Raw genomic sequence first — 16,359 nt, 5'->3', positions numbered from 1 at the left:
CAAGGGCTCCCTTGCGGTCAGAGGGCATCTTGGAGCTGCAGCCTTGAGGGTCCCTCAGCCTGTCCTTTGTGCACGTGGGGACCTTGGCCAGCACCCCCAGAGTGAGGCCCGGGCTGTTCTGTTCTTGGTCCTTCCGGCACCCTTCACACTGGGCCTTCTCCCGGCATCATGGCTCGGCCTGGACGCTGCTGGCGGCAGGATCAGACGAGGCCCTCCTGTCTGTGGGCTCTAGGCTGAGGTCTCGGTTTAGCATTCAGCCCTGGGTTCCTCTGAGGCAGGGGCAACGGAGCACAGGGCGGGCTAGCTGTGTGAGGCTTCATTCAGACGCAGCCCCAGGGGTCCCTTCCCCACATCCCCCTCCCCTCCCTGTCCCCTGCCAGCCCCTTCTGGAAGCCTTCTGTTGGTTGACAAGTCGGGTCTCTAAAGCTGATGGCCTGGAGCTCCCTGTGGGGCCGTCTCCACACCGGGCTCCTCCTGGCGTCTCCTAGGATGGCCAGTGCCCTCAGACAGTGACAGATCGGGTAAATGTAAGGGACGTTCCTTCAGGCCACGTCTGCCCCTCCCTGTCAGGAGCCGGCCAGGGAGCATCTGCAGAAGCCAGCATGGCCACAGACCCGGGCGATGAGGTTTCTGCGCCCGTTTGCCGGGCACAAGGAAGAGAATGCCTCCGTGTGGTTCACAAACAGCCCCTAGCACGAGACAGACAGCAGACACTGGGAGCAAAGGTGTATCGCTCAAGGAGAGCGCGTCCAGTCTGTCTGACTCACAGCAGGCCCATCCTGACCCTGACCCTGTGTGACCCTGTGTGGCAGCTGCTGCTTGCTTTGAGGGAGCCCCCACAGCAGATGCAGGTGTGCACTCCCCAGTCCTGTTCTGAGTCTCTTCTACCTGAGAGCTGTCTTCCAGCGCTGTCGCCGGCAGCGTGGCTGCTCTTCATGGGGTGGTCAGAGGGGCTCCCTCAGGAGAGGACAGCCCAGACCCTCCTCCCACTCTGTTCTCAGTGTGGAAGCTGTGCTGACACCTGCCCACCGCAGGTGATCCTACTGCTGTGTGAAAAGGCAGTGGTTTGGCATCCAGCATCACAGCCTCGTGCCGCCTGCCACAGAAAGGCAGACTGACGGGGGCGGGGCATGTGAACTCGGAGTCGTCATTAAGTCTTGAGCACCCCTTTCTGCATGAACATGGCCTCCACACACCCTTCTTCTACGGCTCCCCCTGACCCCCCTTTCCTGCTCGCTTCCAGCCAATAACTCAGGCATGAACAAGCGTCAGATCACCGACCTGGTGGACCAGAGCATCCAGATCAACGCACACTGCTTTGTGGTGACGGCCGACAACCGCTACGTCCTCATCTGTGGCTTCTGGGACAAGAGCTTCCGCGTGTACTCCACGGAGACGGGTGAGCCCGCGGAGAGTGTCTCAGTCTGGCCCTGCTCAGCTCACCGCCCAAGCCTCAGGCTCTGTGTCCACCCAGTAAGCGAGGCCGTGGGTGGCCGTCCCCCGCCTCCTCCGGACCCAGACCCAGACCCACTCACAGGTGCCCACCCTGCCACGAAGGAGAACGTCCGTCATTGCGTCTGTCTGTCTGTCTGTCGGACACCCTGGGCCGGCATCTGTCCTTCGGTGATGTGCTGTGTTTCCAATGGGAGTCTGAGCAGGGCGATGCCACCCACTGTGCGCCACGGACTCGTCATTCCTCAGTGGACTTGGGCCTTCCCACCACCCCGCGTTACTGGTCCCATCACCTTCCCTCCACCTCACCCCACCCCGTCACTGCCAGGAAATGGGGACTCCTTGGATCTCTTCCCAAGGCCCCGTGGGAAAGCCCTTGTGGCTAGATCCATGCGTGTGGATCTTGGGGTTCTTTCTCACAAATCCATACAGCGTCACATCAGCACCCCTCACAGAAAGCCCCAGGTTCTCACATATATGGATCTCGGGGTTCTGTGTCACGGCCAACTGCGGGACATTGTGCTACTCCCCACTCTGATACCACCTGCCACATCTGTTTCAGGAAAACTGACCCAGATTGTCTTCGGCCACTGGGACGTGGTCACGTGCCTGGCCAGGTCAGAGTCGTACATCGGTGGGGACTGCTACATCGTGTCCGGCTCCCGGGACGCCACCCTGCTGCTCTGGTATTGGAGCGGGCGCCACCACATCATCGGGGACAACCCCAACAGCAGTGAGTGCACCCCACACGCGGGTGGGCGGGCGGGCGGCCAACTCACAGCGACCCTGCACACAGCAGGGGGACAGCCCGGCCCTGCGCCGGCCTCACAGTCCATCGTTGCAGCCGCTGTGTCCGTCTGTCCATCCCTCCCCTCAAGGGCCTTCCTTTGAGCCACAGTCCTCCGTCTACCCCTCACCGCGCCGTCCTTCCCCGCATGCTCAGGGTCCTCCGCATCCCCCAGCTCAGGTTGCTCGTTCCCCCGCAGTCCCCGGTACTGCCCCTGCCGCTCGTCAGGGCCACCGTACTGACTGCAGTGGACGGAGGTGGTGTCCTGTTAGGGGTGGAGTCACTTCTGACTCACAGTGGCCTCATGTCCAGCAGAGGGAAACACTGCCTGGCCTGTCTGCCATTGCTGCAGCCATAGTGTCCACCTGCCTCATCACTGGCCTTCTTCTTTGTTCACTGCCCCTCCGTCCTTCTCCAGGGCCAGCCTCTCCTGACAGCATGTGCAGAGCCCATTTCCTATTCGGACAGGTCCCCACCATAGCCTGGCTCCGCTCTGAGGCCCGACAAGGCAGACGTGCATAAGGAGTTGAGGGGCTTCCCCAGAATAGCAGCGTGGGCAGCCGCAGCCCCTGGAGGCTGGCAGGCTGGGAGCAGGCCTGTGGTGGTGGTGTCAGTCAGCGTGAAGCTAGCATCGTGTCAGTGCAGGTCTCCGACATTGAGGGACCAGATAAGACCCTCAATAAGAGAAGAGTTCCACTGACACCCCGTTGGGCAGGGTCCGGGGTCTACAGCATGTGACCCTGACCGGTACGGGGAATGGGGACAGGAAGGGAGCGCAGGCTGCTGGGCAGTGGGCCTTCCGTCTGTGCAGGGCCCAGCAGAACCTTTTGCTGCAGACGTGGGTCCACGGGGGAGAGTGCCGTGGGTTAAGTGCCTGGCCCACGGACGTGGACGGAGATGCAGCCCTGAGTGGAGGACAGGCGTCCATGTGTCTGACGGCCCATCCATCCACACTCTGAGCTCCTGAAGTGACCCGGGACCCAGCCCACCTCATGGCCACCTTCTGAGACGGCTGTGCCAGCCTCCCTGTTTCTTCTCTCTTCAATCGTGTCACTTTCAGGAAAACACCGCCCTTTCTAGCAGGGTTCTGGGGCATATGCATAAAAACATCTCCCCACCCCCTCCCCCAGCGATGGCTTTATTTCTCCCAAGCACGGGAGCTGTGTTCCACCAGCCAACAAGAAGGGAACTCAATGTTTTGAGCTTGTAAACGTCTTCCCCGCCTGCGTGTGTTACCTGTAACAGGCGTGCTAATCTCCTAAGACAGGCGTTTGTGCCGTGCGGCATCTGCTCAGCACGGTGTGGTATTCGAGCTTAGAAAGAACAGGACTGCCCTTCAGAGACGAGAGCAGAATGTCACTGTCAGAGTCATCCCTTGAGAGGGCTTCTCAAAATTGCCCAGGGCGGGCTGAAGTGCCAGGAGGCGATAGTCTGGGTTACTGGTCTCGGGCACCCTGATCTGGTCTCGCATGGGCCCGGTGGAGCAGTAGGCTAGGTGTTGGGCTGAGGAAAGGGGGATGATGGGCGCCCCCCCACCAGCTCCGTCCCAGAGAGAGCATGGAGGCTGTGTGCCCGGGGGTCTCACGCCCACCTTGGGGGCTCCAGACCCCACGCGGTGGCAATGGATGTGGGCTCTTTGCTCTTGGGTGGGCGCTGGTATCACAGCCCAAGGGAAGCGAGGGCGTGGACAGTGTAGTCCTTTCCTCGGGTCCATGCTGTGTAGTGACCAGTTGTCCCCCACCAGGAAATACCGGCTGCCCTTCCTCACTGTCACTATAGCAATGGTAGGCGCTTTGGTCCGCAGAGGACACTGGTCAGGGACCCAGCACCTACGTGCCCCAATGTGCTGCCCTAGCCGGGTCACCAGGGACAGGGACAGTGCTTTCTTCAACCACCACCGGCCACACTCATTAGGAAACTAATTTGAGGTGATAAAAACTAATTTGCACACTGTAATTGGAAGCGGCCCCCTGTGCAGAGGATGCCGGAGCCAGCAGCTGGTGGCGGGCCTGTCGGTGGGTATGTGCACTTGGCTTGTCCTCAGGGTCTCCCTGCTGCCCGTCCGGGCCCCCCGCTGTCCTGGAAAGGGTCGGCGCTGTTTGTGCAGAGTCCAGCCGTCAGCACGTCACTGATCTTGGGACTTGATGTGTCACCTGTCCTGCTGGAGCCCCCTGTGGGGTCTTCACAGATGCCCCGGCCCCAGACCCCTCTCAGATGGTGGCGTCAGCCCGGTGCTTCCGGCCAGGATGCCTGCCGCTCCTGCGCTTCACTCCTTTTCTAGGGAGTCTGCACAGGCTCGGGGGGCAGGCATGCGTGCATGTGGTTCTACCAAGAGCAGAGTGGAGAGGGGGTCTGTTAGCCAGGGCCAGCCTGCCACTGGCCCACAGCGCGTGCACAACCCCCAGAGCTGCCCACTGCGTGCCACCCTCACACTGGCCGGCCAGGGACAGGGCTGACCGCTGTGCCCTGGCCAAGCCTGGAACATGTCCCATCCGTTAGCGCTGCCTCACCTCTCAGGAAAGGCCCCCTGGTAGTTAGCGTCTGGGGGGTGGCAGGTGGAGCACCCGCCGTAGGAGGGGACCCCTCACCCTCGACTTTGGCAGCAAGCTCATCGCTGCGTGTCCTCTGTGGGAGATCTTAGTGGCCAAGGGGTGCAGCTCTGCCAACAGTGGGTGAGAGTCCATCTCGGGCCAGTCTTCCTCCAGTGAGGCCGGCAGGGCCCCTGGTGGCCGTAGGCACGGGACCCGGATGGGGCTCTGAGGTCGTGGTGAGTTAGCCCGGGAGTCGGGCAGTGAGGGACCACCACCCCTACACGAGCTCCAGTCTCTGGAACTTTCCACAGAGAGGCGTCCCTGTGGAGAGAGAGCCCCGTCAGCTCTCCTCCCTGGTGATTTGGGGAAAGGCCTCAGCGCCGTCTCCACAAGGAAGAGCCTGCTGCACATCTGCCTGGACACACAGCCCTCCTCACCCTCTGACCCTCCTCGCTTCCAAGATCAGTGTCCTGTGAAAATGGAGACTGACTACATCTTGACACCACTGCCCAGTGACCCCATCCCCGCCCCATCGTCACTGACAGATGACGCCGTACCACTCCCATCACTGCCAGGGGCCCTGGGGTGTCCTTAGATGGCCACACAGTTACAGCGCCTGTCATTGATTGGCACATCAGTCATCCTATCTTCCCGCTGCATCTCCCCAGCTCTGTCAGATGACATCATCCCTTGATGGCCGGGTGGCAGCATTCTATAACTGTCCCTCCAAGGGACCCATCAGCTCGGCCATTGTTGCTCTCACTCACAGCCCGAGGAAGGTGGGTGGTCCCCATGTGGCCCGTGGTGGATCCTCACTGCTCGGGCAGTGTGTCCTCTCACCGCGAGCATGCTGCGTGTGCCGGGCTGGAGCAGGCGGGCTGAGACGACGCCTGTGGGCCCTAAGCCTTGTGCTCGCTTCCTGCTCCCCTTCATCCTTCAGTGAGATTCTTTGGAGGGCGGGGAGGGCGCAGCTGTGGTCCTCGGGGATAGGACCCACCTCACCTGCACCTCCCTCTGCCCCAGACCTCTGCCCAGAGCCACATCCATCACGCAGTGTCACGTTGACAGACAGAGCAGTCCCCAGGCGCTGAGTGATTGCTGGGGCGTATGGCAGCATCAGTGAAGTGCAGGGCGTGTGCACCCCCTGCTGCTGCGTCCCCAGTCCCCCCCCCCCCCCGTGCAGGCTCCGACTCGACTCGGGGCAGACCAACAGCTGAGTGCCAAGCTGCAGCCCTGGTCATCATGCCGCCCATTCACTTGGAAGGCCGGGGAGACAGTGACACAGGGCCTTGGGGACCCCCTCAGTCCGACGTTGGCTTTGGGAAAAATCTTTCCAACCTGGCAAGCATTCTCACTTATCGTGCACAGATAGACCCCACACCAGAGGCACTCGCGGGACACAGTGGAACGTGCATTCCTGAGACTTCTGCTCTTTACGGGAGCAGACGGCCCACCTTTCTCCCACGGAGCCGCTGGTGGCTTTGAGCTGCTGACCTTGCGGGTCAGCCTGGCACGGAGCCACGGTGCCACCAGGACTCCTTGTGGGAAGCACCCTTCCCCGTGAGTGGTAGTTTCTGTTGTTGTTTCAGGTAGAGGAGCTTCCCAATGATAGTGGGAAAGTAGTATTCTCACCCAGCCTATCATCTCGGAGGCCGTATCCCCGGCCCCAGGGAGAGCGGTCCCACTTTGAGGCCAACCACTGCGGAGGAAAGGCGCTCAAGAACTTTGGGAGAGCTGCTGTCCCTCTGGAAGGAGAGGGGCACCGTCCACACCACCGGTCCTTTCCAAGGGGAGACTGAGGAGGAGGGGCACGGGCCTAGGAAAGAGGCTATTGTGGACCCGCTGGAACCAGCACCATTGGGCTCTGCTACTATTGCTTCCACAGTGAGGGGCGTGGGAGAGAGAGCACCGGCACGATGAGTCTGCCATCACCGGCAGGGAAAGAAGAGCCATGTGGAACCGTGAGCATTATAAAGGAAACCAAAACCTGGAAGACAGCTCTGCTGGGCGGAGCATCCGTAGCACACGTTTTTCCTGGCTAGGCAAGCGTGGATGACTTAGTGCACCCAGTGACGTCTCCTGGGAAGGTTCTTTCTGGACACGGTGCTTTACATTAAAAGCAGTTTCGCCGGAACCTCTTTTTTTGTGATGGCAAATTTCAGAGAACAGTGGTGCAGCTGTGGAAAAACGCCTCAGAAACTGCTGTGGTGTTGAACACAGCCCCAGGGACAGCGCTGTGGGAAGACTCAAGTGTACGAGCGGTGTTCTTGCTTCAGAAAAGGCGGAATGTCCATTGATGACAAGCCTCGTTCTGGACGTCCGTCAACTTCCAGCAGACAGCAATGGTGACTCGCAGAGCATTTGGAGTTCATTCCCTCGGCCAGACTGCTCATCAAGCTTTCTCTTTAGCGGTTCTGAAAAGATTGCGTAACCGTGTGTGACCAAAGAGGCCTGATCTGTGGCAGGCGGGGGACTGGTTTTGCTGCCACCACAGTGCCCTGCTCAAGCAGCCGTCTCAAGTGCATCCCTCTCTCGCCCCACGCACCTGACTCACCTGACTTCACTCTGTGGGGCTTCTTTTGTTTACACGAATGCAGAGAGACATGAAGAAAAGCAATTTGATGATGTAGAAGAGGTGAAGAAAAAAAAGGAGATGCTGTCAACCATCCAAACAGATGAGTTTAAAAAATGTTTCCTAGAGTGGAATCGCAGATTTGACAAATGTATTAAGTGTAATGGAGAGTATTTTGAAGGGGATAGGTAGTTTTGTAAAAAAAATTTAAATACAACAGAATTCCAGTGTTTTCTGGGTACCTCTTGTAAAAGACATGCCACAAACATGGTCCAGATTTAATTGTCAATCCAAGTTCCGTGACCTGGCCTTCCTTTCAGTGACCTACGCCTCCTCCCACAGCTCACCCTAAGCCCAGTGCGTTGAACCCACCAGGTGTGTGGCCGTGGGAAGGTGACGCCGCTGCTCCCATAAAGAGCTACCGTCTCGGACACAGGCCCACAGGAGCACTTTTACGCTGTCCTATGAGTAGAAGTCGTAGGACATGAGTCAGAATCAACTCGCTAGAAAGGGATCTGCTTTGGTCCTGTGGGGACTCAGTCCATTACTTGTATGAACGCAGACACGTTGAATAAGCGGGCAAAGCCTTGGGCTTCGGGCTGTGAAGGAAGCTGCCCAGCAGAACCTGCCTTTTAGGAATGGCGCCCTGGGGGCCCTGCGGGTTAGGGAGTGTGCTCCACCTCTCAAACTCCCTTGAAGCCTTGGGGGGTGGCGAGGATTCTGAATGGACAGGAGTCTGGTGGGCTTGCTCTGAGAGTCAGAACCGACCCCACGGCATGGGCACCGTTAGCAAAATCTCCCCAATCTCCTCCCTGCCAGTGAGCCTCTGACAGGGCAGAGCACACCTGCCCCTGTGGACTCCCGAGCCTGAGTATTTGTGGGGGCAGCCAGCCTCCGCCTCCTCCCTCACCGTGTCCTGGTGGTTTTGAACGGTTGACCTCGAAGTTGCATAACTCACGGCACCACCAGGGCTCCAGCTCCAAGGGATAGCACCTGCCATCGCTGGAGCCAGCGCAGCCTGTGTCCAACCCCTGCCATAGCGGGCAGTGGCCATCACCACTGTCCTCATCTCTGGCCCACCCGGTCATCCCAACAGGTTGAGCAGCAGGTACAGGCCCGCCTTGCTCTGCTGTGCTGGACAGACACTGTGTTTCATGTACGGAGCAAGTCTATGGGCACCATGTTCCCAGCTGACCTCGCTCACCATGTGCCTGTGTCCTGTGCCGGTCATTCTCGCCATCTTTCACACTTCCCCATCACACCCTGGCGTGTCAGGTGACCGGTTGGCCTTTCACACGGTGGTCTGTGGCACACTCTTGGAGCTCCAAGCCCTCCTCAAGCCAGGGAGCGCTCATGCTCACCCAGCTCCCTGGCGGGCATAGCAGTGCACGGCGTGGCCGCAGGTTCCCGCGAGGGGTCCCTCGGTGGCGATGGCGATGGTTGGTGGTGACTCTCGGCTGCTGTCTCTTGTAGGTGACTACCCCGCTCCAAGAGCCGTGCTCACGGGCCATGACCACGAGGTCGTCTGCGTCTCCGTCTGCGCGGAGCTGGGGCTCGTCATCAGCGGTGCTAAAGGTCAGAGCCTCTCCTCGCCCTCCAGATTGTTGGCAAGCATGCCTCCAGCCGCCCGAGTCTGAGCCGAGCCCCGGGCTGCATGTGGAAGGCGTGCCTCATGCCTCCTGGATACCCTAGCAGAATCCCTGTCCTCGTGGACTCTGGGCTTTCCCTGGAGCCATCTGCAACCCTTCAACCAGAAACCCCCCCCCCAAGGTTTCTCTTGGGAGGAGCCTGCCCAGGGCACGGTGCCCTCTCAGCACTGCCTGGGCAGGGTCAAATTAGCAGCAGCTCCTCAGGCTAGTGAGGAAGACCACCTTGGACAGGGAGGTGAGCAGGGCCGCCCGGCAGAGGGCCGTGGGAGGCACAGGACGCCACGCGTGCTTTCGCTGTGTGTTTCCTCAGAAGAACAGCAGAACTCACCGGCTCCAGGGCACGTGCCGTAGCTTTCTCTCAGAGCCTCACCCGGGGCCAAGACATCCATCGTCCAGCTTCCTTGCAGCTGTCTCACTTTCACATGAATGTCGCTGCAGGGAAGACGTCCCGATGTCACACAGAACAGACTGGGGCCCTGGTGCGTTAGATTGCAGTGCATTGGACTGTGTCCTGTGGGCACAGCCCTCAGTGGTAGCCGTGGACAAGAGGACCAGCATGCAGTCAGGCTGTGCCGTGGGCGCCCAGCAGGCTGCCCAGCGGCTCCCTCTCAGACCAGCCTGGGCTGGGAGCAGGTGGAGACAGGGTCTCCTGCTGAGGCTGAGTCCCTGTGGAGATGGGGACCCTGGGTCTCCACCCCGGCAGGGGGACCCTGGGGCACAGCAGCTGAGTGCTCGGCTGCCTCCAGAAGCTTGCCCATTGGAACTCATAACAGCATATTCCACAGTGTTGTCATTTGACATAGGCGGTGTTTGTGTGTGCGTGCATGGGTGTTATATGTGTGCGTGTGTGTATGTGTTGCTTTATGTGTATGTGTTGCTTTGTATGTGGATGTGTCAGTGCATGCGTATGTGTGAGTGTGCTTGAATGTGTGTGCATATGTATATATCGTGTTTGTGTCTCTAGGTATGTTTGTGTGTATGTGTTACATGTACGTACAGGTTTGTATTTGTTTTTATATATCTGCATATGGGTGTATGTGAGTGCATGCATGTGTGCATGTGTATGCATGTGTGTTTATGTGTACGTGCATGTGCAGGTATATGTCTGAGTAAATATATTTGTGTGCGTGTATGCGCAGGTATGTGTATATATGTATATGTATGTGTTTATATGTGTGTGCATGTGCAGAATGTGTGTCCATGTATATATATGTGTATGGTCTGGGCATACTAAAACAAATTCATAGACACTTGTGTGCTTGTGTGTAAGAAAGAGCTTTATATCAAAGAGCAATTGTAAATTGAGAAAGCATCTCAGTCCAGAGCAAGTCCTTAAGTCTGATATTAGCCTGTAAGTCCGATACCAGTCCATAAATTCCTCTTCAGACTCACCCAACCCATGCACTGACACCAAGTGCAGGAAGATCACAAGCCAGTGGGTGCTAACTCTTGTGGATCCAGTGGCAGTGGAAGCATCTCAGCGCTGGCGTGGATCTCCATGTGGCTTCTCCAGTTTCCAGAGCTCTAGCTCCATCAGCATAGCTCCATGTTACTTATCAGCAGGAATGTGTAGTAGAGAGTCTGTGTATCCCGCCTCCAGGGAGGAAGACAGGAGTCCCCAGAATTCTCAGCAGAAGGCAATGCCCACACAGAGGCCACATTGGCTATGACCTGATTGACAGGGTAGACTCCACCCCTTCCCTCAAGTTGGCAGGAGATTATGTCACTGGCACAGTATGTACATGTTCGTGTGTGCAGGTATGTGTACATGTGTATGGGTGTGTGCACAGGCACATGTGAGCATGTGTGTGTACATGTCTATGTGCATGCATGTGTGTGTGTCACAGGTGGCCCCTGAGTGCAGCATTGAAGCTGCCTACACCCCCCTTCCCCTCGCCACCATCTTGCAATCTGTCTGAGAGCAGGTGCTTGTGTAGGGTGTGTGGGTCTGTGCCTCTCACACCTCTGCCTCGGCACTGTCCCCCTGCAGAAGGCCCCTGCCTTGTCCACACCATCACGGGGGACCTGCTCCGGGCCCTGGATGGGCCAGCAAGCTGCCTGTTCCCGCGCCTGATCTCCGTGTCCAGTGAAGGCCACTGCATCATCTACTACGAGCGAGGTCGCTTCAGCAACTTCAGCATCAACGGGAAGCTCCTGGCTCAGATGGAGATCAACGACTCTACTCGGGTGAGTCTGCACCGGGCCCCCTCAGGAAAGCGGTCGTGGGCAGCAGGCAGCTAGATGGAAGCTGCAGTGGCCTCAGGATGGCTGCTGGTCAGCAGAGGTTCCATCGTGGTCTTCCCTGTGAGCCCCCACGATGTGGTGATTCGCTTAGCTGACACAGAATCCTTTGTCCGGAGCCCAAGGCAGACCCCACTGGGTCTCACTGTGCTCTGCCCCCAGGGACGGGGTGGTTGGACCCCAGTCCCTGAGAACCGTCTGCAATTAGCCACAACTCTCACTGCCCAGACTCCACACTCAATCCCACAGCCTCCGGTCTCAGCGGCCAAGAGCTTAGTCAGGAGCCTCATGCCTGTAGAACTTCCTGAAGCCACAGCAGCGTGGTGGGGGCTGCATGGGAGAAGTCTGGCCATAGTCCGCAGGAGGGGCCACTCTCCAAGGCAGCTCTCGTCCTGACCAGCGGGGAAAGCTCCGTTCCCAGGGCCACCCTCCTGTCCCCTCAACCTCTAAGGCCATCCCTCCTATCCTCTTTCCCCAAGGCCATCCTCCTGAGCAGCGATGGACAGAACCTGGTGACAGGAGGGGACAACGGCGTGGTGGAGGTCTGGCAGGCCTGTGACTTCAAACAGCTGTACATCTACCCAGGCTGTGACGCTGGCATCCGAGCCATGGACCTGTCCCATGACCAGAGGTGAGCTGGGCCGCCCAGAGCCCAGAGGGGTGAGCAGGGAGGGAGGGGCCCATGGGAGGAACTGCCAGGTCCGTCCGTGCCTGGGAGCCCGCCTGCCCATGGTTTGTCCTGGTGGCGCTGCCGGCTGAGCTGCTCAGGTCAGCCATTCTCGCACCAGCAGCTCCGCGGGGAGCTCTGGCCGGCTGCTCCTGTGCAGCAAGGTCCCAGGTGGTCGTGAGCACCTGTGTGACAGAGGCCAAGGAAGCTCATTAGCAGGGTGCCCTCTTCTCATGCTGCCAGGGTCCCTGGGGGGTGGAGGGCGAAGACACCCGCAGGCAGGTTTTGCAGAAAGCCCCTTCCTGGGTGGTCAGGCGCAGCCGAAGTCCCCAGCAAACTGAGCCATGGCAGTGCACCCGGGAAAGAGCAGTCTGGCCTGAGTGCAGGCTGCATTTGAGGCTGGCTTGGTCTTTGCCAGAAGCCAAGTGGTCAGCGCAGGGGGCTGCTCACCACAAGTCAGTGTTGGAGTCCAGTAGCGCCTTGAGAGAGCAGGACGAGGTGAGGGAGGGGTTCCCATGAAGACAGGGCACCCCGTCCTGCCAGGCCTCTGTGCATCAGAGCCGACTGGTGACAGCGGTGAGTCTGAGCAGGACCCAGGCCACGGTGTCTGAGTTCTGGGGTCTTGCTGTGACTGTCCCCTAAGAGCCACACCACCATCTGTCAGCAGAGGGCCCAGGGCCTGTGAGAAAGTCCCCCTCAGAGCCCTCCACCCCCACCCAGAGGGAGGTGTTTCTCTGCTGTAATTGCGCAGACAGCAGGACCGAAGGATCCCGTGGGTGGGGGTGGGGGTGGGGCGCTGCTGACAGGGAGACTGGGCACAGAGCACGAGACCGCAGGGGCACTCGGGCAGCCGGAGGCTAGGCTGGGGCAGTGCCCAGGGGGATACCATGCCCAAGCCTGGGAGAGAGGGGGGCATGCCCAGGATACAGGAGGCAGGAGTGGGCCCGGGTGGGGAAGGGTGGCCGTTGTCCACAGGCCTAGGGGCTGGGCGCTGACGTTGTCTCTGCCGCACAGGACGCTGATCACAGGCATGGCCTCGGGCAGCATCGTGGCCTTCAACATTGACTTCAACCGGTGGCACTATGAGCATCAGAACAGGTACTGACAGGACCAGGGCGGCCGAGGCCACGGCTCCTCCGTCACGTCACCTGCCCCGCACCCACCGCGCCGCCCTGCAGCAGCCTCCCCTCCCAGCCCCCTGGGGGATCACCACCAGCTGCCCCAGCCAGCTTCTCTCCTGTGACCGAATAGGGGTGCCCACCTCCATCTTTGGTGACCCTCGCTCTCCAGAGAAGGGAGGGAGGGCCCCCCAGGCTCCCCCGGAGCTTCTTGAGCCGCCTAGTCTCCGAGGAGAAACCAGAACACCGTTTGATACTTTGTACATCGGACACGTCTTCTTTAAGGGATACTTTTTTAAAAGTAAAACCTGTACAAAGAACACAGTTTCTAATTTTGTTGTGGATCCCAGCCTGCATGCTCTTCCACCGCCATCCCCGGGGAGGTGCCTCCGCCCCGCCAGGACCAGCTTGTTGGCGTGGGTTCGAGTCCGCGCTTCCGGCACCCTCACCAATTGTGGGTGTCTGCACTCTCCTGTGAAACCCGCCCCTCCCAGAGCCCTTGACTCACGAGGCGTTTGGATACGAAGCCATTATGGGACACCTGGCCCTCTGACCAGGAGGAGCATCCTGCCGCCGCCCACCACGACCTGGAGACAGAGCCCGAGGGCTGGGGGCCATTGCCCCGGGACCACTGGAGCCTCCGCTGGCCCGGGGACCTGCCTGAGGTCCTGCCTGGGGAGCTACCTGATGGGCAGCGTTGTCCAGGACTCTCCTTTGTGTCATCAGTTTCCTTAAGAACAAGCTGGGCTTTGACGGATGAGCCAGGCCTTGCCGGGTCCTGTGGGACAGTCGGCTGAGGCTGGGCCCCGGCCGGAGGCGGTGGGTCCCCATGGCATCAGGCCTCAGCCCTCCACGGCACGTTCCGGGCAGGCGTGTGCAGACTGTCGTGCTCCGAGGTATGTTCCAGCAATGTGATGGTCTCAGAGCTCGACACTCACGTTCAGGCATCATGCCCAGGAAGGCGAGGGGAGGAAACGGACACCCACGTCTGTCCTCATCTCGGGCACTGCTCCTGGAGGCGGTCTTGGCCCGACACCTTCCCTCCACTGCTCGTGTGTGTGGGGCACTCTGACCCCCAGGAACCACGCGAGACCCAGGCCCCTGCCACCCAGTGTCCACAGGAGGACCCGACCGTCGGGTGCTGGCAGGCAGGTCACCTGACCCTGAGAGCATGGTGGCTCGTTTGGACATATCAGCCCCTCACGCTATCGTAACCATGTTTTATCACAGAGATGTAATTAACGCCAGACGTGTGTGAGTCGGAAATCAAAAAAGAAAAAGAAAAAAAAAACGAAAAATAAAATATGCAAAGCATTCCCAGCCGGCCTCTGGTTTCCCTGGCCGCATCACCGTGCTGCCCGCCTCGGGTGCCCCGCCTCCATCCAGAAATGTCGGGTGCAGCACTGATCAGGCCATCCAGGATGAGGAGCCACAGGGACCAGGGCAGAGCACCCCACCAGTCACCCTGCTGAGCCTAGCTTGGTGCCCCGCCTTTTTAGAAGGAAGGGGGAGGGGTCAGAGCTAGCAGCATACGGGATACCAAACAATACTGTTGGCGGTTGGGGCCAGATATCCCAGCCAGCACTCCCCAAAGCTCATCACCCTGCTAGGGAGCCCCTGTTGAGCTAGGAAGATGTGGGGGATACAGGGTAGTGGAGGGGTGAAGCAACCCCCCAGAAAAACCCAGGAGGGGCAATTGGGCAGGGAATTCATGTATGGCCACAGGACAGAACACCGGAACCTACAGAAAGACTTGGTGTTCAATCTGTCCCCTCCTGCCCCTAACCCCTGATTCTCCCAGCCCCTCACCCCTGGGCTCGGGGTCCTCCCCCTCCCCACCCCACCAGCTTTCCCAGCTCCACACTCCCCAGGTCTTCCCCTGCCCTTACTCTCCCAGCCCTACACCCCCCGGGCTCTGGATCCCCAGTTCAAGGGAAGATGCAAACGACGTGAAGGGGTCCAATGTCGCCCCCAGAACTGCCCCTTGGGCCTGGGCAGAAGCCTCTTTCATTCACAGCTGGGAAGGGCACTGTCCTTGGCCCAGGTAAGGTGCTGGGACAGCCGAGTATGGCCAGGAGCCGTCAGAAGGTGCGGTGGGAACCTCTCCCTTCCAGGAGAAAGCAAGCCTTGTCCACGCCGCAGCTGAAGCTGCCGGCCTGCTCCAGGACATCCTCGCAGGAGGAGCGAGCGATGCCCTGCCCCCACTCGCTTTGTCTGCTTCGAGTCAAGTTGTGTTTTGTCACTGCTGAGAAAGGTGCAAACCAAGTCCAGTCCAGTCCGTCCTCACGTGATGCAGCGACTCGGACAATCTGCGGGCTGTGGGTGGTCATCTTCACCTCAGCCCCAGCTGTCGTCCCCTCCCCCTCCCCCCAGAGCAGACCCTCACACCCTAAGGCAACCACAGAGCCTTCCCAGGTGCCTGGGTCGGCTTGACCCAGGTAGAAAGCTTCCTACAGCCCCTGCTCAGTGCTGCATTCCTGACCCACCGGGCTCAGCACTGTGGCTTGATGACTGCTTCAGGGGATACTTGTGGTGAGAGTTCAAAGATGGCCTCAGGGGAGCCGTTTGGGGAGTTCACCCAACTCCATAGCTCTGGGAAGTCTGGATTCCGAGAGAATGTTCACTGTTTCATAGACCCCAACCTTTTGATCAGCAGTCTTCTATAGGGTCTTTGATCAGAGTGTCTGTCCGTCAAGGCTTCTGGGCCCGTTGAGTCCTGTGTCCCGGTGGCACACTAGGGCAGGCAGCTGTGCTGGGAGCTGAGTGAGGGGAGAGTTCTTGCCAGGACACCCTCTCTGCGACAGCAGTTCTGAGAAGGTGGTGAAGATAGATCCTGTGGGCTGGAAGGCTGGAGGTTCAAGTTCCGCCAGGAGCTTTTCTGAGGATAGTGCTGGCCACCCCCTCCAGGAGTTAGCCCAGAGCACCCAGGAGAGCCCATTCTTCCCTGTGTCAGGGCAGCACTGGGGACGAAGAGGGAGCCCTGGTGTCACAGTAGGTAAGTGCTCCTGCGATAAGCCAGAGGTGGGCAGATCCACCCCACCCAGCAGGACAAAGCCATTGAGCGGCTCACATGAGAGGGCCACCTGGGATATCCGTGTGGTGGTTGTCCTCCATCCCAGGGGAGGGACTCTGGGCAGATGAGAATAAGTAGACATAATTTCTGGGAGTTTGATGTAAGTCAGTTTGATGCATCAAGTGTCAGTCTGCTGCTATGTAACAAGTTACCCCCAAACTCAGAAAGTGCAGGTGGGCCCCATATGTCCCATGGGTCATGAACTGGTACAGCACTTGGCTGCTAAGTCGAAGGTAGACAGTTTTCACCCAGCAGACTCTGCTGGGGAG

At 59.4% G+C, this 16,359-nt stretch overlaps 1 protein-coding gene across 5 annotated transcripts in view; it reads left to right on the top strand.

Annotated features, from left to right (window-relative positions):
- The window catches only part of NBEA (neurobeachin), a 514,531-nt gene extending 500,194 nt beyond the window's left edge, over positions 1 to 14,337 (top strand). For all 5 annotated transcript variants that reach the window (XM_075562753.1, XM_075562752.1, XM_075562751.1 and 2 more), the window contains 6 exons: positions 1,244 to 1,399; positions 2,015 to 2,185; positions 8,816 to 8,917; positions 10,982 to 11,178; positions 11,712 to 11,863; positions 12,914 to 14,337. In XM_075562753.1, coding sequence (XP_075418868.1) covers positions 1,244 to 1,399; positions 2,015 to 2,185; positions 8,816 to 8,917; positions 10,982 to 11,178; positions 11,712 to 11,863; positions 12,914 to 13,004 — 869 coding nt within the window. In that variant the 3' untranslated portion in view covers positions 13,005 to 14,337. The remainder of the gene's footprint in view (positions 1 to 1,243; positions 1,400 to 2,014; positions 2,186 to 8,815; positions 8,918 to 10,981; positions 11,179 to 11,711; positions 11,864 to 12,913) is intronic.
- The last annotated feature ends 2,022 nt before the right edge of the window (positions 14,338 to 16,359 follow it).

This window comes from Tenrec ecaudatus, chromosome 11, assembly GCF_050624435.1.
Source record: "Tenrec ecaudatus isolate mTenEca1 chromosome 11, mTenEca1.hap1, whole genome shotgun sequence".
NCBI lineage: Eukaryota > Metazoa > Chordata > Mammalia > Afrosoricida > Tenrecidae > Tenrec > Tenrec ecaudatus.
Note: the sequence above shows the minus strand (reverse complement) of the source record. Positions and strands in the feature narration are given on the sequence as shown.